The 26,413-nt window shown below is 40.4% G+C and overlaps 1 protein-coding gene across 1 annotated transcript in view; it reads left to right on the top strand.

Moving 5' to 3' along the window:
* Positions 1-26,413, top strand: part of LOC127526149 (potassium voltage-gated channel subfamily KQT member 1-like) — a 426,478-nt gene that overhangs the window by 246,897 nt on the left and 153,168 nt on the right. Inside the window, exons 7-8 of the mRNA XM_051920670.1 lie at positions 7,810-7,885; positions 18,965-19,059. Coding sequence (XP_051776630.1) covers positions 7,810-7,885; positions 18,965-19,059 — 171 coding nt within the window. The remainder of the gene's footprint in view (positions 1-7,809; positions 7,886-18,964; positions 19,060-26,413) is intronic.

Below are 26,413 nucleotides of genomic sequence, written 5' to 3'. Positions count from 1 at the left end.
TTTGTTGTTTACAGGTTAGAGGAGGGAGAGGCAATGACACAGTGAAAAGTTCTGCTTTATGGTCAGAGAGTCCCAAATCAGTGCTGTAAATGTTGGTAACAGATAGTCCAGAAATACAGATCAGATCCAATATATGACCACCAGAGTGGATGGGAAAATCAACATGTTGTGTCAAGTCAAAACAGTCCAACAAGGATAGGAATTCATTTCTTAGTATAGATGTAGTAATGTCAATATGGATGTTGAAATCACCGAGAAGGATAATTCTCTGAGAGTAAGAGCTTAGGTGGGTTAAAAGTTCAATCAGATCAGATAAGAAGGATGCATTGTATTTTGGAGGGTGATAAAGAACAATGAGTGAGACGGGACTTGATTCCGTTATTAGTTTAAGAGCCAAGCATTCAAAAGACAATGGACAGTCAATTGGGATTCGTTTGATGTTTAAATCTATTCTGACAATTACTGCAAGTCCACCTCTTTGTCTAGAGCTGTGAGGTTCTGTGTGGAAAGTGAATCCAGATGGTGTCACCTCCGTGAGAGACGTACATTCGTTCGGTTTTTGCCAAGTCTCTGTTAAACACAGTATATTAAGTTTGGTGTCAGTGATGAATTCTGACAGTGCCAATTGTGAAATGAATAGACTCGACACACTTAAAAAGGTTTGGGGCAGCCACCCGTATATCATTCCTGGCTGCAAAAGAGTCTTTTTAAATACAGAGATGTTCTCTATACCGAGTCCAAAACAGAACTATGGATGGTTTGTCAAGATGGCGGTTTTAAGGGATAGGACAGGAAGTGATGTAAGGGAACCAGAAGTGATGTTCTTTATTAGTCAGAGTAGGTGCCGGAAGTGATAATCTTCTAGGCACCGGAACCGGAAGTGATGTCTTCTGTTCTAAATCAGACAGGTTTTCCTGCAGCTGGTCTGCAGAGATAACAGGAGAAAGTTTAGTGCACCCCGCCACCCCCTGGCCTGGCGTGGAATTACCTTTGCTTGGTCCATACAACGTCTTCCTAGTTGCACGTGTGTGACACAATGCTTTGCCATTAAGAGATCTTGAATTACACAGTGCAACATTAGTTTATGAGGCTTCTTTTTGCACAGAGCCGTGATCAGAGTTTATTTTAACATAATGTAAATTCGACACACTGACACTTCTATTTCCAGGGCCATGAGAAGGATGGTGTATTCATGAGCAAATGCCACCAGTGGTCTTTTCATTCGCAGCCTGGCAGTGGTGGCGACCTGACCCGCAATGTACATATTTTGGGTGCCGCAAAATCACGGTGTTTTTTAGGATGTTCCAGTCAGACCTTTTGCTCTGGACAAACTGTTTAATAAGAAGGAGTTTGTCATGAGAGTATTTTAGCATGATAGTGAGTGATACTTAACTGATAGAAGTGGAGAAGCAGCACAGCACAGAGGAGCCGGTAGGACAGGCAGGTGTGGTAGCGTAGATGAGCGGTGATAGCAAAGCAGCAGAAAGCATAGCAGGAGGAGGTAGCAGGATTTGAAGGTTCCAGCATACAGCCATAAACAGTAACGCTGGGTATTACAGGCGTGATCACCCCGGAGCCACCAGCCAGGTTAGTATGAACCTCAGATCAGTTCTTAGTCGTAGAGTACTGTAAAATGAATCGGGAGCATACCAGGATAGCAAATATAATCAAGGAGACAGATTATCCCGGGGTCCTAGATCGCCAGGTACAAACAAATGTTCATAGGTCTCGTCCTGTGATCCACAGGTTCAGTTGTTCCCAGTCAAAGTAGAGTCCATAAAATCTGTAAATATTAACCAAATCCATACAATTTGAGTCAGCTGCATCCACGAACTATACATACAATAAAGGAAATAAAACAAGCGTAAGAAAGTGTAGAATTAAGGTGAGTTTTACGAAAAGTGTTGTTAACAGGGAGGAGCGGCAACATCATGCGTGTGCCAGTGTCCCCTCCCTGAAATGATGAAAGTTTGGAACTACTTCAGCATCAGCATCCATTAATTAATGGATTAAATAACCAAAACACCTGAAAAGCAGAATGAAAATTATTATGAAATAGAAGTTAAAAAAAAATTGTCAAACTTAGTTTTGTAATTTCTATAATGACCTCAAAACATAGGGGGGCCGCAGTACTGACTTTGGGAACCACTGTCCTAGATCATCAATGCCACAAGTTGTTTCTTTGAAATCATCTTTGATGGTTTAAAGCATGTTTGAGTTTCCTCTGCTTTAAAACATGTTCTTGGCAACTATCTACATCAAATATGGCTCTTGCAGGGTCTGTTAATATTGAAGATGTTGTGAACTGGAAACACAAACATAGAAAATAAAGGGTATTAGGCCTCCAAAATACTTCACAAAAGGCTTTATTGGATAGGCTAGGCTTCCTTTGCGTGTCTCACCCCAGTGGTGCTTAATCCAAGCTTGAATGGCCTGCCATGAGCTTTGCAGACTCAGAAGTGATTTGGTCTCAAAAACAAACGTAAAAGTCCCAAATATATATCAGAAAGCCCCAAAAATAGAAGGGTAACCACAAATCTTGGCTTGTTCACAGAAGGATAATGAAAAATCTTTATAAACTATAGATTTATTCATAAAATAGAAATGTACAAGCAAAAATGCTTAAAAGAACAAAAGGAGGCAAAAATATTTACATAACAAGACAATGCATAGTAAACAAAGTCTCAACACACAGTTTTGTATCAAAAGTCTTAAGAAAAACACAAGAATCAAAAAATAATGAGCAATCCAATACAGAAGCAGAAATACTCATAAACTCCAAACAAATGAATACTTGACTGTTGAATCCTGTCTCTGAGTCTGAAGATAAAGCCAGGAAAATGATCCAGCAGCTGTGATATCAGGGAGCTCCTACCTTTTGGGGTTACACTCACAAGGAAGAAGGAATGTAGACATTTTAAAAAGATTACATGAAAATAAAAAATGTAACAATTCAAAAACAACATTAATAATAATAACTATATATATATATTAATACATAGCAGGAGAATGCATTGAGCGATGATCCATTATGTTGGCTGTGAAATTCACTATAAAGGCAGATAAAATTTTGTAAAGTAACTGGAACTTGTACAGTTTTTTGAGCAAACTGAAGCTAAAGTCACAGAAGAAAAAAATCCCCCAGTAATAAAGAGGTGCAGAAGTAGGTCCAGGATGTTATGCATCCATTGACAAGCCATTTAGCCTATACTACTTTCCTCTCATACACCAAAGCCATGCATATTAGACATGCTGGTCTTGCTGAAGAAAATAACTGATCAATAACTCTTGTCAGATGCATTTTATGCTAGCAAGAGAAGATCAGTCACCATCTGAAACCCATCCACTGCAAGGTGGGACTAAGCCAAGACTTGTACAAAGTTCACTCTTTTACCTTCATGAATGCCAGTGAAAATTTCTGTGAGCCTTGAAGACTCAAAATAAAGCATCACCTCCAAGCCTTGAGATGACAAGAAGTGTACAAAGCAGTAGTAGCAGTACTGCATTGTGCATGGGTAATACTGCTTATAACCTCATACCTAGAGGGAAAGTATTAACATAGATAATTCTGGTTGTTGGTGATACTTAAACATGTATGTTGGGGAAAATCTTTACCTATTATAAGTTTCTCTTTCTACATTTAACAGAAAAGTTAAACCTGTGAGAATATATTATTCATCCATTAAACTCTCCACTAATGGCACCAGCAGCATAGCAGCTTTAAAGTGTTTGTGTTACACCAAATATAATATACACCATCACAGATAAACAGTTGGACAACTGGAACAAAATACATCCACGTATACAGGTGCAGTTGTAAAAGACTTGCCCATTATGAATTTTGTTTATAAACTGAAATTCATCTCTCCCTCCATGTAATTCTAAAATTTCTACCTAGATGCAACCAAGAGGTCCATGTGGTATAAGTGGGTCTGCAGCTCAGAAAAAGTGACTGTTTTTAATAAATAAATAGTTAATTGGCCGGCTCCTTCTCCGTGGGTGTGCGTGCTCACATGACTGCAGGGAGTTGGTGAAGTAATTGTGGCGAGACATTCAGACATTGTACTCAAGGAGCCTTACAGTGGTGTGAAAAACTATTTGCCCCCTTCCTGATTTCTTATTCTTTTGCATGTTTGTCACACAAAATGTTTCTGATCATCAAACACATTTAACCATTAGTCAAATATAACACAAGTAAACACAAAATGCAGTTTGTAAATGGTGGTTTTTATTATTTAGGGAGAAAAAAAAATCCAAACCTACATGGCCCTGTGTGAAAAAGTAATTGCCCCCTGAACCTAATAACTGGTTGGGCCACCCTTAGCAGCAATAACTGCAATCAAGCGTTTGCGATAACTTGCAATGAGTCTTTTACAGCGCTCTGGAGGAATTTTGGCCCACTCATCTTTGCAAAATTGTTGTAATTCAGCTTTATTTGAGGGTTTTCTAGCATGAACCACCTTTTTAAGGTCATGCCATAGCATCTCAATTGGATTCAGGTCAGGACTTTGACTAGGCCACTCCAAAGTCTTCATTTTGTTTTTCTTCAGCCATTCAGAGGTGGATTTGCTGGTGTGTTTTGGGTCATTGTCCTGTTGCAGCACCCAAGATCGCTTCAGCTTGAGTTGACGAACAGATGGCCGGACATTCTCCTTCAGGATTTTTTGGTAGACAGTAGAATTCATGGTTCCATCTATCACAGCAAGCCTTCCAGGTCCTGAAGCAGCAAAACAACCCCAGACCATCACACTACCACCACCATATTTTACTGTTGGTATGATGTTCTTTTTCTGAAATGCTGTGTTCCTTTTACGCCAGATGTAACGGGACATTTGCCTTCCAAAAAGTTCAACTTTTGTCTCATCAGTCCACAAGGTATTTTCCCAAAAGTCTTGGCAATCATTGAGATGTTTCTTAGCAAAATTGAGACGAGCCCTAATGTTCTTTTTGCTTAACAGTGGTTTGCGTCTTGGAAATCTGCCATGCAGGCCGTTTTTGCCCAGTCTCTTTCTTATGGTGGAGTCGTGAACACTGACCTTAATTGAGGCAAGTGAGGCCTGCAGTTCTTTAGACGTTGTCCTGGGGTCTTTTGTGACCTCTCGGATGAGTCGTCTCTGCGCTCTTGGGGTAATTTTGGTCGGCCTGCCACTCCTGGGAAGGTTCACCACTGTTCCATGTTTTTGCCATTTGTGGATAATGGCTCTCACTGTGGTTCGCTGGAGTCCCAAAGCTTTAGAAATGGCTTTATAACCTTTACCAGACTGATAGATCTCAATTACTTCTGTTCTCATTTGTTCCTGAATTTCTTTGGATCTTGGCATGATGTCTAGCTTTTGAGGTGCTTTTGGTCTACTTCTCTGTGTCAGGCAGCTCCTATTTAAGTGATTTCTTGATTGAACCAGGTGTGGCAGTAATCAGGCCTGGGACTCATTGCAAGTTATCGCAAACGCTTGATTGCAGTTATTGCTGCTAAGGGTGGCACAACCAGTTATTAGGTTCAGGGGGCAATTACTTTTTCACACAGGGCCATGTAGGTTTGGATTTTTTTTCTCCCTAAATAATAAACACCATCATTTAAAAACTGCATTTTGTGTTTACTTGTGTTATATTTGACTAATGGTTAAATGTGTTTGATGATCAGAAACATTTTGTGTGACAAACATGCAAAAGAATAAGAAATCAGGAAGGGGGCAAATAGTTTTTCACACCACTGTATAAGAATGAGCCGGCACAAGAAAAAAGGACGAAAAAAATGAATAAGACCGATCTAAAGAGAAGAGGCTAAAGGAGGGTGAGAGGGAGAAAAGAAAGGCAGGAATGAGAGAGAGACAGTATGAGCAGACAAGAGAGAAGGCAGACAGCTGAGAGGAGGTCGAAAGCGGAGCATGTGTATGGTGCTCGAGGGCTGATGGGCACTCTAGCTGAGTGACTAGGGAGCTGGAGCAGCTGAAGCACTGCTAAATTGTAGCGATTCACTGGAGACCACAGGGGCACGAGCCTGGCAGCATGATTCGGAGACTTAATGAGGTACCCTTTCGGGAGCCAGAGACAGCTGCAGGGGCTCGAGCTTAGGAGCAGCAATGAAGGTGGGCTGAACTGCCTGTTAGGTGCCTTATTGGTTGCAAGGACCTGCTCTGGGTTAAGCCAAGGAGGTGTCTGTTTTTAAGGGAATGCACCAGGGTTCATGCTTTTAAGGACAGCTTCCTGCACTATGTTTTTAACTTCATTTTAATGGATTATTTATTTGATAGTTTTAACCTCCACATAGACACCTTTTTATGGATTATTTGTTTAACTAAGCACTTCACTTTTTGAACACTGTTTGGACTTATTTTAATAAAAGCACTAAGCATGATACACCTTCCCTTTGCTTTGTGTGAGTGTCCTCATTTGCTCAGCTCACCCCGGTCATGACTGTCAGCACTGTCGAGTTCAAGAGGCTCCCGGTGGCACCCGATAGCATGGAGCTGACCCGCAGCATCACAGTCCACATTGGGCAACTCTAAATTTTCACTTATTCAAGGTTACTATCAAGTGTATTGAGGCAAATACTCATTTGCATATCTTTCACATACTAGTGACGGTAGAATAATACAAACTATAGACAATGAATAAAACACCAAAAATTAAATACAACATCTTACAAAATGTAGCTATAAGAACACATGTCAAGTACACTCATACAGTTCTAAGTGGCTATTGAGAAGCCATATGACCTGTGGTTAAAAACTTTCACTGAATCTAATAACAGTGACTGTCCAAAATGGTTAAGGTTGGTCTTTAATAACACTGTTTGCCTTCTATGACTGACTCTGGAGTAAAGCTGAACCAGTCAATCATCAGGAGCTCTGCATAACACTGGCCTCTATGAGAGGGTTGCACAGAAGAAGACATTACTCAAAAAGAACCATTTGAAAGCATGTATGGAGTTTTCAAGAAAGCATGAGAGAAACAGCCATTTGGAAAAGATCAAATAAAATCAATCTGGATATTTTGTCAAAGTTTAAAGACATATTTGTGGTTCAAATGTAACACTGCCCTTGCCTCAAAACACCATACGTACAATGAAGTATCATGGTGGTAGTAGCATTATGACATGGAACTGCTTTTCAGCAGCAGGAAATGGCCATCTGGTTAAAATAAAAGGAATAATGAATAATGTTTCCACTACTGCAAATACTGTTTTCTTTTTGATAATTAAATTGTACTGGTGTCATCTGACTAACCTGAATCACCTTGGAGCAAATGTACTAGTAAGAATTGGATATAATCATTCCTGAACGGTGATACACTAGTGCATACTCTAGACGTTGAGTTGTTATTGCTGGAAAAGGTGGGACTACAAAATAATCAAGTATGGAGATTTGTTATTCAGTAAAATAAGAAAAACTGTCATGGGACTAAATACTTTTGCAAGACTTTGTATATGAAGCAGGATATAATTGGATAGTCCAATTTTTTAGTGAAATAAGTATCCATCCATCCATCCATTTTCCAACCCGCTGAATCCGAACACAGGGTCATGGGGGTCAGCTGGAGCCAATCCCAGCCAACACAGGGCACAAGGCAGGAACCAATCCCAGGCAGGGTGCCAACCCACCACAGGACACACACAAACACACCTACACACCAAGCACACACTAGGGCCAATTTAGAATCGCCAATCCACCTAACCTGCATGTCTTTGGACTGTGGGAGGAAACCGGAGCGCCCGGAGGAAACCCACGCAGACACGAGGAGAACATGCAAACTCCATGCAGGATGGATGAAATAAGTATCTCCAGGTTTTTATTTTTTTTCTAATTTCAGATTAACAGAGGCCCACAAAGCAGCTGTCAAAGTAATCAGAAGAATGCAATACTTTGTGGCTAGACGGAAATTTCAGGTTTGTATTTTTTTGTTTTATTCTTATTTTATTCCTTCATGTAATCAAAATTGCATTTAAGGCCAAAGAGACAACATTGGCAACTTTAGATGTGATGGTCTTTACTGAATTGGTGTTTTACTGTCTTGTGAAATGGATACAATGGAAAGAATGAACCAAATATGATCATATTAAAGTTGTACGCAATATGTTTACAAATTAACCACAGTATACCAACAACAACAACATTTATTTATATAGCACATTTTCATACAAATAATGTAGCCAAAAGTATGTAAATTTATTTTTAATATCTTTAATTTCATTTAAGAAACATGAAAACTGTAAGAAGCACACAAAGATACTGTACTGTTTACAACTACAATGGAAGGAAAAATTCTAAAATCAAGACAAACAAGAAACATTAGGAAAGATTCTAAACAATTGAGATGCAACACTGATAGTAACAAATGATGGCAATTCCTACTTGGTCATCATTTTACTTGTATTGTTTAGTTACATACATTATAGAATAGTATTACAACAATGTTTTGCATTTTAATATTTTTTTGGCACCAGAGAATGACAATATGTTGCATGCTGACTGAACTGTCAAGTTCAAGCACTTTATTGTCATTGTGTAACACAACGAAATTACTTTTTGTGACAGCCACGAGGTGCATTTAAAGAAAAGTCAAATAATTCCAAATATGTCATATACAGTGTTAAGTGATCAAGTAACCAGAGCAAATTATTATTATTGCTCAAAGTACAGCAGCATAAATTGTTATTGCACCTGTTAATGAATAGTACATTACATATTCTACAGTATATTGTATTACATTAGTATATTGCACATTACCAATATTGTTTATTGCACATGTTCAATTAAAAACGATCTCAGACTGAGGAGATTCAGAGTTCAGAAAGTTTATGGCAGATGGGAATAAAGCTATTTTTTAGTCTGTTTGTGCGTACACGGATTGACCTAAAGCATCAGCCTGACGGGAGGAGCTCAAACAAAGAATTTCCAGAGTGAGTTTTGTCCTTGAGAATGTTTTTGGCCCTTCTCACACAGCGAGTCTTATACGAGAGTTCGAGTGATGGCAGTTCAGTCCCTATAATGGCCTCTGCTGTTTTTACGACCCGCTGCAGGGCTTCTTTAGCAGCCTTGGTGCAGCTGTTGTACCAGGCCATCATGCAGTTAGTTAAAATGCTCTCTATAGTGCATCTATAGAAATTAACCAGCAGCTTCTGGGGGAGGTCAGCTTTCCTTAGCTTCCTGAGAAAATAGAGGCGTTGTTGTGCTTTGCCTATTATAGCCAAGTTGTTGTCAGCCCAGGACAGGTCCTCTGAGATGGTGACTCCTAGAAACTTAAAGCTGGAAACTCTCTCCACAGCATCTGCACTGATTGTTATCGGACTGTGATTGGTCTTTTTAGTGGTCCTAAAGTCCAGAATAACTTCTTTGGTCTTTTTGGTATTTAAGACCAGGTTGTTGGTGTTGCACCATTCTGTCAGATTCTGAACCTCTTCCCTATATGCTTCACTGTTGTCTGTTACAAGCCCGATGACAGTTGTATCATTGGCAAATTTAACAATAATGTTTGATTGGTGGATGGGTTGACAGTCATGGGTGAAGAGTGCATAGAGAAGGGGACTTAGTACACATCCTTGCGGCACACCAGTGCTCAGGGTTAGGGTGGAGGATGTGTGTTTGCCCATCCTGACAGACTGGGGGCAGTTGGTGAGAAAATCCAGTAACCAGTTGCATATGGACGGAGCAAGTCCTAGTGCATAGAGTTTTTGGATCAGCTGGTTAGGTATGATGGTATTAAATGCAGAGCTGTAGTCAATGAAGAGCATCCTAACATAGGCGTTGGGCTTTTCCAGGTGTGAGAGGGCAGCATGTAGAGCCACACAGATGGCGTCCTCAGCTGATCTGTTTGACCGATAGGCAAACAATGGAGGCTTTGATGTGGGTGATTAGCAGTCGTTCAAAGCACTTTGCGATGACAGGGGTGAGAGCAACTGGTCGATAGTCATTAAGACAGGTTATCCTTGGTTTTTTGGGAACAGGTACAATGGTTGTTGATTTCAGGCACAAGGGGACTACACCTGAGGAGAGAGAGAGGTTGAATATGTGTGTAAATACCTCCGCTAATTGGTCAGCGCAGGCCTGGAGCACACGTCCTTGCACATTATCAGGACCTGCTGCCTTCCTTGTATTGATGTTTTCAAGTGCCCGCCGCACATCATGTATGTGTACAACCAAAAGCTGTGAGTCTCCGTTTAGCTCGAAGCTGACTGGAGGCTGGTTATTGTCCTTGTCAAACCATGCAAAGAAACTGTTAAGTTCCTCTGCTAGGTTGGCATTGTTATTGGCCAGTGTGTCTTGTACGTCATTTTTCTTTTTGTAATCCGTGATTAATCGGATGCCTTGCCACATCCGCTGTGAGTTTGAGTTACTGTCAAAGTCCTCCTCAATCCGTTGTTTGTACATTAGTTTAGCAGACTTGATACGCTTCTTGAGGTTGGCTCTGGCAGCTCTATAGGCTGAGGTGTCTCCTAATTTAAAGGCTTTGTCCCTTTCCCTGAGCAGCTGTTTGACTTCACTATTCATCCATGGTTTCTCATTTGGGTAGACCTTAATCCTTTTGTTGACAGTGACATTGTCCACACAGTAATTAATATATGACAGCACAGATGAAGTATATGTGTACCTGTGTATCTGTCTGATGAGAAAATATATTCCAGTCTGTTTGTTCAAAGCAGTCCTGGAGTTGGCAAATGGCCGTTTCAGGCCAAACTTTAACAGTCTTGCTAATTGGATTAGTACTGCTGATAAGGGCTTTGTGCACTGGAACAAGAGACAAAGAGATATGATCAGATTTGCCGAGGTGGGGGCGTGGAATGACCTTATAGGCGTCTTTTATGTTTGTATAGACGTGGTCTAAGGTGTTTTCCCCTCTGGTTTTACAATGTACATGCTGATAAAATCTGGGGAATACATCCTTAAGATTCGCTTGATTAAAATCCCCAGCAATGATAAAAACTGCATCAGGATGCGAGTTCTGTTGTTTACTGATAATGTCAAGCAATTTTTCAAGCGCTGACTTAACATTAGCCTGAGGAGGTATGTATAATGCCGTAACAATAATGACAGTATATTCTCTCGGGGTTGGCACCCTGCCCAGGATTGTTTCCTGCCTTGTGCCCTGTGTTGGCTGGGATTGGCTCCAGCAGACCCCCGTGACCCTGTATTCGGATTCAGCGGGTTGGAAAATGGATGGATGGATGGATATTCTCTCGGTAGGTAAAACGGTCGGCATCTTAGCATCATATATTCCACGTCCGGACAACAAAACTTGTTGATTATAGTTATATTAGTGCACCAAGCATTATTAGTATAGACACACAGTCCTCCACCTGTTTTCTTACCGGAATCAGGGGTTCGATTGGTTCGATGGAGTGTGCAACCTGCAAGCTCAACTGCTGTGTCCGGTATGGTGGGATCCAGCCACATCTCCGAAAAAATCAAAAGGCAGCAGTCCCTTGTAGTTTTATGTGTGGAAATATCCAGTTGGAGCTCGTCCATTTTATTTGCAAGTGATCTAGTATTCGCAAGAAAAACGCTAGGAAGAGGGTGTCGCAATAACGACCATGAGACATTGCGAAGGTTTGGGGCAGCCACCCATTTAATATTTCCCGGCTGCAAAATTGATTCAAAAAGAGCGACATGTTTTCAACAGAGTCCAAAACAGAACTGATTTTCTTCAGGCAATATGGCGGCTTTAAAGGCCAGCAAAGGAAGTGATGTCATCAGCACCGGAACCGGAAGGGACGTCATTGGCTGCCCCAGAGCCGGGCGGAATTTCCCTAGACTGGTCTGCAAAAGATCGAGAGGGAAAGTTAGTGCACTTCGCCACCCCCTGGTCTGGCATGGAATTACATGTATTCAAGCCCTTTGGTTGTCTCCAAAACACACATGTGTGACAGAGGGGTTTTATGCGGAGCAGCCTTTAGCTTAGTTAGTAATCCTGCTCGCTTGCCTCTTTTTTGCTTCCTCTCCCTGCTCCGTCTACGTGGCCTTCTTCTAAGTATAGGAGTCATCATAGGTCCCGGTGATCTGAGAATCTCCTGTGGTATTACTTCTGTGTTATAATAATTATCTTTGCTATTAGATACTCATTTAATAAATAATAATTCTTTATGCTAGTTTTTTTTTTGTTTATGAAACTGGTGGCTTTAAAGGATACCAAACTGAGGTCTTTCCAAGTCATGATATAGCACACCCATTTGAAAAAATTTGGACGTGAGCATTAGTAGGCTTTGTACCCTAGGAACCAAGTTTCCCGAACTACTCAACAACATTTCAGTAATTATTTACCACTCTGATGCTGATCTTTCTGATCATAAAATATGTCATTACGATAGCAATTGATGAGAAGAATTCATAACTAATTGCAGAATTATGGTATTTGAGGGTTCCTCTAGAGTTCCTCTTTCTCTTGAATGTTTTGGCTCAAAAACAACTCAGCACTTTGTCATCTCATAACAAGCTTAACTTTCGAGTTTGGCATTTTTCTGTCGAGCCATTTTAGCTCTAAACCATCCTCAAGAGACTGTGACACACAGACACACATACACACACAGACACACACCCATCATTAGATATCAATGTTTACAGTATCAGGGGACCCTAAAACATCAAGATCCATTGAAAACTAGAGATTGAAATTTTTGATGAATTTAAAGCTTTTGCTCCCCACCCCCAAAGATGATAGATTATGGTGAGGAAGGGCACAAAGCAAAAAAGGAAAATAAGTCCTTTTTAGAGGGGAAAGGGCTTAATAGTTTACATTTTTAAATATAAATTATATTTCAAAACTAGACATAATTAGCACTGATTTTACTACTGTATTTTTGGGAACAAACATGAAAATTGTAACATATCAGTATCATTGTATATACAGTAAGTATAAAGTATCTTATTTTATTTTATAAATTATATACATATCTGGAACACTTTCTTTTTTTTTTTTTGTTAGAAGAGTTGTTTCCTGCCCTGCAGCCTTTGCGGATTAGACTGGTTTTGAGAATGTTCTGTTCATTTTCTTTTTTCATTTAATACAGTATGTATTCACAAGACAGTCTCAGAGTGCATGCACAGATTCAGAAATAGAAAACAGTGACAGAACAATGCAACACTATGAAACTCATATACACGTTTTTATAAATTTATAGCACACATATATACATATAAAAATCTGTAGTCCTTCCAATTCAGTTTTTTCATAAGCTGAGTATATTATAAGGCAACATAAATTAAGCTGACTTAAACAACTTTGGGGACATTTGACAACAGGTTTGAGAAAAGCAAACTCCTTGGATGACATATATCTAGGAGATGATAAACTTTCAGGTACCTACAGCATGATCATTTAGATTTGATTAAGTCACCATTGATCCAGTCTAGGCTTTGTACAGTTTCATTTATATTTGTATACTGAATTGTGTTCAGATGCCCTGATGCTTTGTGAGTCTGTATTGAGGATGCCAGCCCCCAGTTATTGTGACATTTCTTTCCATATCCTAGAATTAGTGATTTGTCTTAAATAACAGTTGTGCCAAACACACCACAACAGGATACGGAGTGAGTGAAAACAGCTAGCCACCTGTCATAAGGATTGCTACAGTTGTAAATTAAATAAATTAGTAATACTGTTTATTGTGAATAGTCTCATAAACAATTCCGTAAATAGTGCAAAAACTGATAATCTTTCTATCCAGATCTTATTGCTAAGACTGATAGGGCATTTTATACATATAGACATGTAAATTATTATAGGCTAAGAGGCCATTCAGCTAAAGATTTTTTTAATGTTTCTGTAGTATAAAATTGACTCTAAATATACATAAACCAGTGTAGTGATTAACTTTTTCAAGTATTATACAAATTATGCAAAAAATAAAATCATGCAAAAAAGTATTGTTTCTTTTTGTATTTCAAAACATAGTGTGTATTTAATAGAAAGTAAACAATTTCTAATGTGTGAACTTTTATTACTTCCTTTAGCAGAAGTGATAGCAGCTATTAGAAGCTGTTTAGCATAAGTGATACAATTGTTTTGAGGGATCTTCCTCCATTTTTCAATTATAAATAATCTCTTATAGAATTGGTAAATACATGTAACAATGAACTTATAATAAACTCAAGAAAAGGACAAACATTTAAGGTAAATTTTTAAATTAGACTTAAAACCACTAAGGTAACGGAATCTCTCAATTACTGTGGCCAAAGCACTTAATTGTAACACTCGTCTAGGCACTTTTCCTGCTCTGAGCTGATGCAATTCTATTGTAAACTACCAATCCCTGGGGCAGCAGTAAAAACAAAAAAGTAAATGCAAGTAACCAACACTACTTTCCTACATCCCACTATCAGAAGCAGAGAACACATCAACATAAATAAATGAAACAATAAAAATAGGAATTATTATTATTGTTAACCAAAAAATACACAACTTAAGTATTTACAAAACTGTGCAGTGCATAGAACACCCAATGCAAAGAATGACAGAGCACAATTTACAATAAACAATGGATATTCAGTACTTACACCAATAACACAGGACATTTTGCAAGAAAGAACAAAATATTCTGTAAAAGTTTGTTACAAAACACATTGTATTTTAATGTTCATTAATCACTCAAAGATTCAAATGAAACAAACCCCTACCGTCTCTTCATCAAGCCAACAATGCCCTCTCCCAGATTCACCACTAAAAGAAAAAGAATCCACTGTTTTATCAGAGTCCTTCTTTTTTTTTTTTTTGCCCTTTTCCTACAATGAACCTGGGTTCACCTGTTGGAGTACTGCAGGTAAGGCAACTTCTCCAGTTTCATTAGTGCCTTGTCCAGCTTTCTCTCTGGTGCTGTTCACCTTCTCTTTTCTTATTCACTACTCCTTTTTAACCTTTTCCTTCCTAAATGATCTCACTTTCCTTAATGTCTCACAGGCTTCCCTTGGACATGTGCCCCTTTCACAGCCATTCTTACATGGACAGACTTGCAATATCATTTACCATTTACCAGAACCATTGAAAGGTAAAATCAGACAATGACTGCAAAAAATGCATGAGAATTGTTACGGTTAATCTGGACATAACAAGCAAGTGGACCACACTCCTACATTTAAAAGTAACCAAGTATATTGATAAAATTGTAGTACAAATCAAATTAAAATTCCTTTTATTCAGTAGCTAAACCATGTATAGCCTTATATACTAAGGAACCTTAAACACATTTTTATTGATTTGCAGTCCTTTATTTGACCTTGTGAAGAATCATGCTGCGATATTTTGAAATATATGCATACTGCCAAAGTTTTGGGAAGAATAGTTTAAACAGAATTGTAATAAAAGAATGCTGCTTATAACAAAACCATGCACCTACAGTTCTTCACCTGTAAATGATAGTGAAGATCTCACTTTGCCACTATACATTACATAAATAACAAAATGCAGTTTTTATAACATTGTTCAAAAGTTCTGTAGTTCATCTCTGAGTTAAAGGTCACTTGTAAATTTTGAACTTGAGAAGTTTTATAAGATTGCTTGTCATTCAACAGGAATGTTAGGAATATAATTCATTCAAATACTAAGGCATTTTTGTCATTAAGGTTTATACTGACATAAATTTGCATGACATTGGTATTAAAACAGTAAGATATAGTGATCCCCCAAACTGAACCTTGAGGCACACCTCAACTAACTAGCACTATGTAAGAGCAGGTCCTATCAGCAGAAAATAAACACTGCCATTGAAGAAGGTAAAATATGAACCAAGACAGTACTAGCAAAAGATACCTGTACAGTAATTGTGATGGTCAATCATGGTTATACTTCCAACAGCACAGAAATAAGAATACAGCACTCATTTAAATCAGCTTTCTTGTGGAAGTCACTCTTATGAATGCAGATACTGTAGTATGTTAACCATGAAACTTGATTAGGAAGCTTTCAAAAAACTGATTTAAATTCACACATTTGTTCAGATAATCAGTTACAACTTTCCTTAAAATAATTTTTCCAGTGGACCAGAGGATTGCCTGAATGTGGTTATGAGTTGCAGAAAGGAAAACTATGACTTTTGTTTGGAAATATGCATTTAACAGCTGTTCTGCCTTAGAGAAGGTGGGTGAGGTGCTAGAAATTATGTTGCCCACTGACTTGGTAGTCTTACTGGGTAACTCCAATGTTCATGTTAGGAATGACAGTGGTAACTGAAGGGATGTGGTTGGGAGGAATGTCCTTCCAGATCTGAACTAGAATGGTGAGTTGTTATTGGATTTCTGTGCTAGTCATGGATTGTCCATAATAAGCATTATGTTCTAACAAAAGGAGACTCCTAACTGTACCTGGTACCAGAGCACCTTTTGCCAAAGGTCAATAATAGTCTTTGTAGTAGTGTCATATGACCTGAGACCAGATGTTTTAGGCACTTGGGTGAAAAGAAAGGCAGAGATTCAAAGTGAGGGGCATTCGAAAATAGTCTGGGGAAGCCTAGACAAACAGTTGTGGTTTCATGGGAATGTCTGGCTGAGGTTTCTATTTGTGATCAGTTCAACTCCTACCTCAGAAAGAACTTGAGTCTAAATAGACCCTGTTCAAGACCTCATTTGTGGAAGCAGCTGCTAAAAGCTGTGGTCTTAAAGAGGTTAGGACATCTCATGATAGCAACCCTAGGACCCAATGTTGGACACCAGAGGTAAGGGAAGCTGTTGGACTGAAGAAGGTGGCCTTTAGGGAAATGCTGTCTTGGAGATCTCCTGACTCAACTGAGTAGTATTGACAGGCTCATACATTGGAGGAGTTTGGAGAGGCCACAGAGGAAGACTATAGGATGACATTAAGGCTGTTCTGCCAAACTATTCTATGCTTCAGAATGGGAAGGTGTGACTTTGCCCGGACTGTGTTCGGCAGTTACGGAGATGTGTTGGCCTCATTTGGGGAGATTGACAAGAGGTGGCAGGAATACTTCTGAACCAAACTGGCATGCCCTCCTACCAGGAAGCAGCATTGGACAATTCCAGTGGAGAAATCCTACCACTGTTGGCAAAGGGTGCTGGAGGGAAGAATTTTTCTGATAGTTGAGCTAAAGACACAGGTGGCACAATATGGATTCTATTCTGGCTGTGAAACACTAGATCATTTCTTCTCCCTGGCACAGATGTTGGGGGATGCATGGAAGTATGATAACTCAGTCAACATATGTTTTGTAGATGTGAAAAAAGCTTATGAATGTTTTCCTCAGCATGTGTTGTGGGAGGTGTGGCAGAAATATGGGGTAACAGGGTTGCTCTTGCATGCTATTTGTTCACTATATGCTGTAAATGCAGTAAGAACTTTGTTCAAATAGTTGGCGTTAAGTTGAATTCTTTCACTGTGAGTGTTGGACTCTATGACAGCTGTGCCTTGTCATCTTGTCACTTGTTTTCATGGGGAGGATATAAAAGTGCAGCTGAATATGTGAGGGTGTCCAGTTGGGGAGGATATGTGTACTTTTGTGACCTTTGGCATGTAATTGAGCAATTCACTGGTGAGTGTAAAGCAGCTGGGCCGAGTAACAGCAGCAGTGGATTGCTCTCCCCAGCTGATTTTGGAATAACTGCCCTTAGTGGAGGAATCAAAGAGGCTTGGAATCTTGTTCACGAGTGACACATAAATGAAGTGTGTGATCGACAAGTGTATAGGAGTGGCGGCAGCAGTTCTGCGGGCACTGTACTGCTCCATGCTGGTGAAGTGACAACTAAGTCAAACTAACTAAATATAAAGCTCCCAGTTTATTGGTTGATCTACATCTCTGTCCTCACCTACTGCATGGTCATGAGCTGCGTGTAATGACTGAAAGAATGAGATTGTGAGTACAAGCTGCAGAAATTATGTTTCTTTTCAGGGTGGCTTGGCTGACACTCTATGAAGCTTAATAATGTTTAAGAGCCTAAGAGTAGAACCACTGCTTCTTCGGACCAAGAGGACTGGGTATACCATAAGGATGCACCCTGCATGGCTCCCCTTTCAGCTTCTCTGGGCATATCCCACTTTGTGGAGACCCAGGACATGCTGGAGGGATTATATCTCTTGGCTGGTTTGGCAACGTCAGGGAATTCATAAGGAACAGCTGGAATCTATAACTGGGGACAGGAAAGTCCAGGCTGGCCTGTTTGGCCCATTACTGCTGCGGCTCTCACCAGGAAAAACAATTAAGATGAGATAAATCAAAGCAGTGTGTGTTACTCTAACGTTATCTGTAAAACCAAATTACCTAGCTCACATCATTTGGTATATTAAAGTGCTTTAAAAGTTTGTGTTAGTGATGGATTCTTTGACTAAATTGGTTGACTTAGTATCCATGTATTTTACCACTTGGTTAGACTTACTTTGTTAACTGATCTACTGAAGGTGATGATGCAACTTAATTTTTGCATTTAAACATTGTTTTTCTGCTGCATTCAACGATTCTTCTTAACAGCACCTAGAATTTGCCCATATAAACCCTAAAAACTTAAGTACTGATTTTGATTAAACTTGAATTTCATAGTTGACAAAAAAAAAAACATTAAAAAAATATCATCATGAGTTCAGACATTCAAAGGACATACATCTAGTTATCTTTTTTGTGGCAGTAGTTTGATTTAATTATAGAGTATTTGACTATTTTGAATAGCCTTTGTGTAAAGCCAAACTTATTTTAGATAAGTCATAATAAAAAAAACATCATTTATATAAGAAACAGACGTAGGCCTAATGGATGTTTTAATAATATTTTTATCTCCTTGTTTACATTTTTTTGATTCATACATTACTTATTTAGTTGCACTTGTTAAGCATCAAAGTCATAACTTCTTCAAATGTAACTAACATATTGTTTGAGAATTATTGTTGTAATGATAAAATGGTAAAACAAATAGTAATATCAGACTATTAAGAATGTAATGTTTGAGCTGAACTCTCCCTGCACTTAATGTCTAAGATACATTGATAATTTTAAGGTAATTTTTTACATAATCTCTACTGTTTTTCATATCATTTGTAGCAAGCACGAAAACCATATGATGTCAGAGATGTTATTGAGCAGTACTCACAGGGACATCTTAACATGATGGTGCGAATAAAGGAGCTGCAAAGGAGGTATATATTATTTTTTACACTTGAATTTTTGAGGAATACAAATTATACTGAAAATGGTGCTTCCTTACAGATAATTAAGTAGTTATCATTCCATTCTTTTTACAGTATATAAATTAATGCAGAAAAGTATGATATAAATTCAGTTGCTCGTTATGTTGGTTGGCATGGCTCAAAATAATAAATCAGAGTAACTTTAGTAGAGGAACTATCTATCTACAATGCATCCGGAAAGTATTCACAGCGCATCACTTTTTCCACATTTTGTTATGTTACAGCCTTATTCCAAAATGGATTAAATTGATTTTTTTCCTCAGAATTCTACACACAACACCCCATAATGACAACGTGAAAAAAGTTTACTTGAGGTTTTTGCAAATTTATTAAAAATAAAAAAATTGAGAAAGCACATGTACATAACTATTCACAGCCTTTGCCATGAAGCTCGAAATTGAGCTCAGGTGCGTCCTGTTTCCCCTGATCATCCTTGAGATGTTTCTGCAGCTTAATTGGAGTCCACCTGTGGTAAATTCAGTTGACTGGACATGATTTGGAAAGGCACACACCTGTCTATATAAGGTCCCACAGTTGACAGTTCATGTCAGAGCACAAACCAAGCATCAAGTCAAAGGAATTGTCTGTAGACCTCCGAGACAGAATTGTCTCGAGGCACAAATCTGGGGAAGGTTACAGAAAAATTTGTGCTGCTTTGAAGGTCCCAATGAGCACAGTTGCCTTCATCATCCGTAAGTGGAATAAGTTCGAAACCACCAGGACTCTTCCTAGAGCTGGCCGGCCATCTAAACTGAGCGATCGGGGGAGAAAGGCCTTAGTCAGGGAGGTGACCAAGAACCCGATGGTCACTCTGTCACAGCTCCAGAGGTCCTCTGTGGAGAGAGGCGAACCTTCCAGAAGGACAACCATCTCTGCAGCAATCCACCACTCAGGCCTGTATGGTAGAGTGGCCAGACGGAAGCCATTCCTTAGTAAAAGGCACATGGCAGCCCGCCTGGAGTTTGCCAAAAAGCACCTGAAGGACTCTCAGACCATGAGAAAGAAAATTCTCTGGTCTGATGAGACAAAGATTGAACTCTTTGGTGTGAATGCCAGGCATCACATTTGGAGGAAACCTGGCACCATCCCTACAGTGAAGCATGGTGGTGGCAGCATCATGCTGTGGGGATGTTTTTCAGCGGCAGGGACTGGGAGACTAGTCAGGATAAAGGGAAAGATGACTGCAGCAATGTACAGAGACATCCTGGATGAAAACCTGCTCTCTTGACCTCAGACTGGGGTGATGGTTCATCTTTCAGCAGGACAACAACCCTAAGCACACAGCCAAGATATCAAAGGAGTGGCTTCAGGACAACTCTGTGAATGTCCTTGAGTGGCCCAGCCAGAGCCCAGACTTGAATCCGATTGAACATCTCTGGAGAGATCTTAAAATGGCTGTGCACCGATGCTTCCCATCCAACCTGATGGAGCTTGAGAGGTGCTGCAAAGAGGAATGGGTGAAACTGGCCAAGGATAGGTGTGCCAAGCTTGTGGCATCATATTCAAAAAGACTTGAGGCTGTAATTGCTGCCAAAGGTCCATCGACAAAGTATTGAGCAAACGCTGTGAATACTTATGTACATGTGATTTCTCAGTTTTTTAATTTTTAATAAATTTGCAAAAACCTCAAGTAAACTTTTTCACGTTGTCATTATGGGGTGTTTTGTGTAGAATTCTGAGGAAAAAAATGAATTTAATCCATTTTGGAATAAGGCTGTAACATAACAAAATGTGGAAAAAGTGATGCGCTGTGAATACTTTACTCTATCTATCTATCTATCTATCTATCTATCTATCTATCTATCTATCTATCTATCTATCTATCTATCTATCTATCTATCTATCTATCTATCTATCTATCTATCTATCTATCTATCTATTGTGGAAATACTTTGTAAGAGAAAGAAAAAAAGAAGCTCCACAAAAACAAAGTTTTGGGAACCGTCCCCGTATATTGTCCAATGGACAAAAATACAGCAAAGAAAAGGGTTGCAGTGATCAAAAGTACTTGTAATTCGTAACAATTGACAGTTTACATGAAACAAAATGACGTTTATATACAGTATCAAAATGGAGGACAGGAAGTGATTGGCAGGAGATGACGTCGAAAACAGTAGTACTGAAGTAATACTGAAGTGATGTCATCAGTGGTGGCCGGAAGTGATGTCATATATGGCGCCGGAAGTGGCGTCCTGTCGGCCATTTTGGAAACCGGAATTGAAGTGTCTACTTTTCTTTGGTTTTCCTGTTGGGAGATTAAGAGATTTGGATAAGTACCATGTGACAACACCCTGTCTCATGATGTTTCACTCACCTTTGGGCTTTTGACTGCCTCCAAAGCACATGTGTGTGACAATATATATATATTGTGAAGATCGGCCCGGCCTCAGAGAGACACAGGACACAGAAGTCCAAATCTCTCATGTTTATTGCTGTTCTTCTTCACAATGCACAGATCCCAACAATAAGCTCAGTTCTTATTCTTCCTTTCTTGTTGCTTTTGCCGCCTCCACTTCTCTTCTGCAAGCTCTGTCCTCTACTGGCTCCGGCTCTCCAAATAGAGTGAGGCGGTCCTTTTTATGTTATACCCGGATGTGCTCCAGGTGCATCCTGATGATTTTCCTGATGATGGGCATCTGGAAGCACTCCAGGTGTACCTGGTACCTCTTCCGGTAGCACCTCCTCGTGTGGTGGAAGTGCTGCAGTCCATGGCTTCAGAACCATCTGGGCACCCCCTGACCCTGATGCAAACCAGGGAGGTTGCCCTCTCGTGTCCTGGGGGAGGTACTGTCTCTCTCTCAGACCTTCTATCCTCTAGGCGTTCCAGCTGGGCAGGAGCCCCAGCCATCTGCCACAATATATATTATATACAATATATATTATATATTACAGTATATATTATATACAATATAAATTATATATATTGTGGTATAGCGGGTCCGTGGCTTCAAAAAAAAAGGGTCAGGTTTTAAATCCGTATAGCCATGTCGTTCTCCGTGGGTGCAATTGCACGGCCGCGGGGAGTTAAAGAGTACGAGGTAGTTGGGTGTGGGTGTGATCGTTCTTGATTGCCTCATTGGCTTCCTGCGGTGTGTGATTAAGGCGCTGCGCCCACGGAGGCACGCAGGGGTGTGTATATATACGGGTCGACATCAGGATAGGGGAATAAATGGATCGATTGATCGAGGAAAAGTGGAAGATAATAGAGGTTAAAGAAAGTGAATGGCAGCTTAGCAGGATGATCTGGCCACCTGGATGAGGAGACAGAACGAGTTGGGGCACCGCGAAGGAGCGTTAGGTTGTGGCGCTCTAGGGGCTAGTTTGCCCCACTGAATGTTCGAGTGAGTGGGGTGAGCAAGGCAGGTGTCTTCCCGAGGGATCCGAGGAGTGACTGCGGGAGCGCGAAGAATGAAGGGAGGAGAGCCAACCTCGGACGGTTTGGCAGTGATGTCCGTAAGGAGGCCAAGACGGAGGTTGGCTGAAGGATCTTGTGGCTGTTGGGTCTTGGCCAGCTGCGGGAGCAATGGGAGAGCCGGGGAGAAAGATAGAAGGAGGTGTGCCGAGATTTGGATGAGAACGACTTTATTTTTAACCTCTGATTTTAAAGGATTTATTTATTGATGGCTTTTATCCCCACTGGACACTTGTTTTATTGATTATTTATAGAAACTATGAAACACTTGCACTTTGGACACCGTTTTGATGTTTGTTTGTAATAAAAGCACTTAGGCACTTTTGGAAATATCCCCTGGCTTCATTGGAGAATTGTCCTCATTTGTCAGCTCATCTCGGTGACATTACCAACGGCGTTGGGTTTAGGGCTCCCATAAGGACTGTGATGGACGACCAACTCTGGTCGCCACCCCCAGGCCGCTAGGAGGAGCCCTTCGGACAGCATGATGGTGCCCCGAGTTCCAGCAGGGCCTCATGGACTTGGTAGTTTATACACACAGCCCTGCTGGATACCTTTGGGGCCACCGGGAGTCGCTGTAGGGGGGCTAGTAGGCTCTTGTGTGCCCTATAACCCGGGAGTGCGTCATCATCACGTGACCAGAAGAAGAGGACTGTTTACCCTGACCCGGAAGGGAAAAGGAACTATGGACTGATTGGGCAGGAACACCTCCGGGTCAGGGTGTATAAAAGGATTGTGGGAAAGCCCAGAGATTGAGCTGAGCTGGGAGGTAGGAGGGCGAAGTGTCTGGGCGAGGAGGATTGGTTATTGTAGAAGAGAATAGTGATTTATGAGTGTGGAGTGAACCGTGCTTTGTGCACTGTACAATAGTAAAATAAATACTAGTTATACTTTTATCCAGTGTCTGGAGTGGTACCTAAGGGTGTTAGAAGTGGCTCCACGCCTCTACTGCTACACTGGCGTAGTCGGCAGGATACTCTGGCCGTCCGTTGGCAGAAAACCTGCATTAAAAACAAATTTTGTGGTGGCAGAAAACCCTAGGAAGGTCCCTCTCGAAAACAGGGAGGTGCAACAAAACCCCACTACAGAGAGCGCTGCAACTGCAAGCCTTCGGATCGTGATGGGAAAGAAATCCAGAAAGAAGAATGGGTGAGCCCAAAACATACAGAAACTTGCAGAAATGTGGCCACCAGAGGACGCCGCGACGCTGTGGTCTTACCTCATGGGTCCTACGGAAGCCAGGGAAGAGATCGACACTGTGAGGGAGCACTGGCTAAGGCAACAACAACGCAGTGAAGAGATGGCTGTGCTGGAGCCTGAAGCAATCCCTCATAAGTCGGAGATATGTGTCGCGATAAAGCCCGAAGCGCAAGGAACTGTGTTGTCTTGTTTTGCAGAAGCCGAGCGGTTCGGGATATCGTATAAGAAAGACGCATGCCTCATACCTTGGCAAGATGGCCGCGAAGTCGAGGAGTCTGTGGATGTACATCTGGGGAGCCTATTTGCGGAGAACGATCACGTGAGCCATCCTGGTGCAGGCTGGGACAGACGTAAGGAAAACACGAAGTCACCTGACCAGGAAGGGACCTGTCTATTCGCCTCCCCATGTCGCGTGATCGCGCACAATGGACGCTGGGAAGATAACGGTCAGTTCTGGTCCCTAGGGGAGGTCATTCGTTCCCTGACAGATCCGAGCTTCCTGAAAGGGAAGGGGACGGCGAGCGAAGCAGCGCCACAATTAAACCAAGGTAAAGAGGGGCGGGAAGTGACTGTACGGCCTGCCGACAAAGTTAAAAAGGCAGACCGCAGCCAGCCGCGGGAGGCTACCCGTTCCACTTCGGACTCCAAGTCCCAGAAGCCCATGCGCGAAGCAGCAGAGCACGTGCTCATTGGCTCCCGGCCGGTGAATGAAGGAAACAAGGAAGTAACCTTGCCTCCGGCCGAGATAATTAACTTTATAAACTTACGGGAGCTCAAGAAATGGACGTTGGGAGTGTGGAGAGAACCTGCATCGTCACATATATATATGTAATTAATGTAATTAAGTTTTATTACGAATGGTCAGGAATTTCTCAGAGAGGGATTTTGTGGTCTGGATGCAGTACATTAATTCAATTTATTTAATTTTGCTTATTGCTGGTCATTAAGCACAAGCTCAAAGTGCTTGCTTAAATTTATAATTATGCACTAACATTAAAATGCTTCAATACTCAAACTCTCTTAAATGCACAGTAATACAGAAAATGACATGACAAGTCTTGACAAGATAAAGTTGTAGTAGTAGTTGTGGTATAAGTACTTACTTGTATGTCCAAGCAGCATGCAACACATTGTCAATTTACGGCACTATAGTAACAATAAATAAATTATTAATGATATATGGTCAGATGACAATTGAGAAGAGGGAAAAAAAATCCCAAGTCACCAGTACTCCTGGACAAAATAAAACTCGGGCAGGTCAGTTATAACAGATAGAGTCATAGTTCTGATAACCAAGGCCATGTGGTTGCCATCCCCTTATTAGTAAGCTACAATATCATGAACCCTACATTAGACCAAAAATTCACTTTTTCTGGTTAAATGGCACAAAATGTCCTCTTCCACCATGAACAAGTGGTCAATAAATAGCATGAGAAGCATGACTGCCATGTAAACCGCACCATGGTCTTTATAGTGACCAATTATCAACTTACTACCTTAGACATGGAGGAAAGGTGCCACAGCTATTCAAGGTCTCCTGCTTTAACGTACCAGAACAATCTTAATTTTCAAATAACTTCATAATGTCAAGCTTCTTTAATTTTCCCCCAAGTGCTTCTCAGTGTCAGTTTGCTCTGATTTCTTTTTTTTATACCCTATAAATCTTTTCTGTACATAATGTGCCTTGAATCATAGATACAAACTGATGAAAGGTTTTAGCGTTTACAGTATAAGGCCATGCATTACGCATTAAAGTACTATGTATAAGCTGAAATTGAATAGGTTTTAACACAATTTAAGAATTCTTAGCATTTTATAGAAAAATAAAGAATATGCAAATACTACAAATACTTCTGTACTACTCAATATCAAAAAAAAAATCCAGCAGGAATAATATTGTAACAACTGTTCACACAATTTTCCTTTTTAATGAACATAATAATAAGGTCTTTTAACTACAGAGTCATAAACTGGTTATTATGTTAAATAAAAATGTTTTAATGGATAACGTAGCAAAGGGTTACTATTAGTAAAACTATGCAGATTATCACATTGAATTTTAGGATCATAGGGATTAAGCATATACTGTACATTTTTTCATTTAATTCAATACTAAACAATGCTTATTGTTGGTCTTCTGTCAATGAAGGCTCCTTGATGGTTATCTTTTACAAAGCAGAACACAAAAAGAGGGAAGCATATACCATATTAATATAAAATATCATGATTTTGCATTTTATCATTAATTTTATATATTATTTCATGCAGCATATGCACAAAAAGTTCACTGGGCTATGATCTGGATAAAACATTGCTTGATTTTATAGCAACAAATGTAAATTTAGTTTACAAAGGAGAGTTGGCAGTTTCTTTGGAAGATTAATACCAAAAATTTAGGTTTAATGTATTGATTTCTGCCCTTTCCAATTTATAGATAGTGTGGCAGGAGGCTGGGGACCAGACCCAGATCAGGTCCTTCCAGTGATGCCCGGAGTGCTTCCGGGTGCTCATGCAGCACTTCTGCCACACCAGGAAGTGCTGCCGGAAGAACGTCAGCAAGCACCTGGAGCACATCTGGGTGACTTTAAAGGGGGCCGCCTTCCTACAGTCGGGGAGCGAGAGTCAGGAGCTGGAGGTGGATGAAGCTCCAGCGACAGAGGGCAGAAAGGCTGCCCACGGACGTTTTGAAAG

Source organism: Erpetoichthys calabaricus, chromosome 1 (genome assembly GCF_900747795.2).
Source record: "Erpetoichthys calabaricus chromosome 1, fErpCal1.3, whole genome shotgun sequence".
NCBI classification, from domain to species: domain Eukaryota; kingdom Metazoa; phylum Chordata; class Cladistia; order Polypteriformes; family Polypteridae; genus Erpetoichthys; species Erpetoichthys calabaricus.
The sequence above is the reverse complement of the archived record's forward strand: the minus strand, read 5'-3'. Positions and strand labels throughout refer to the sequence as shown.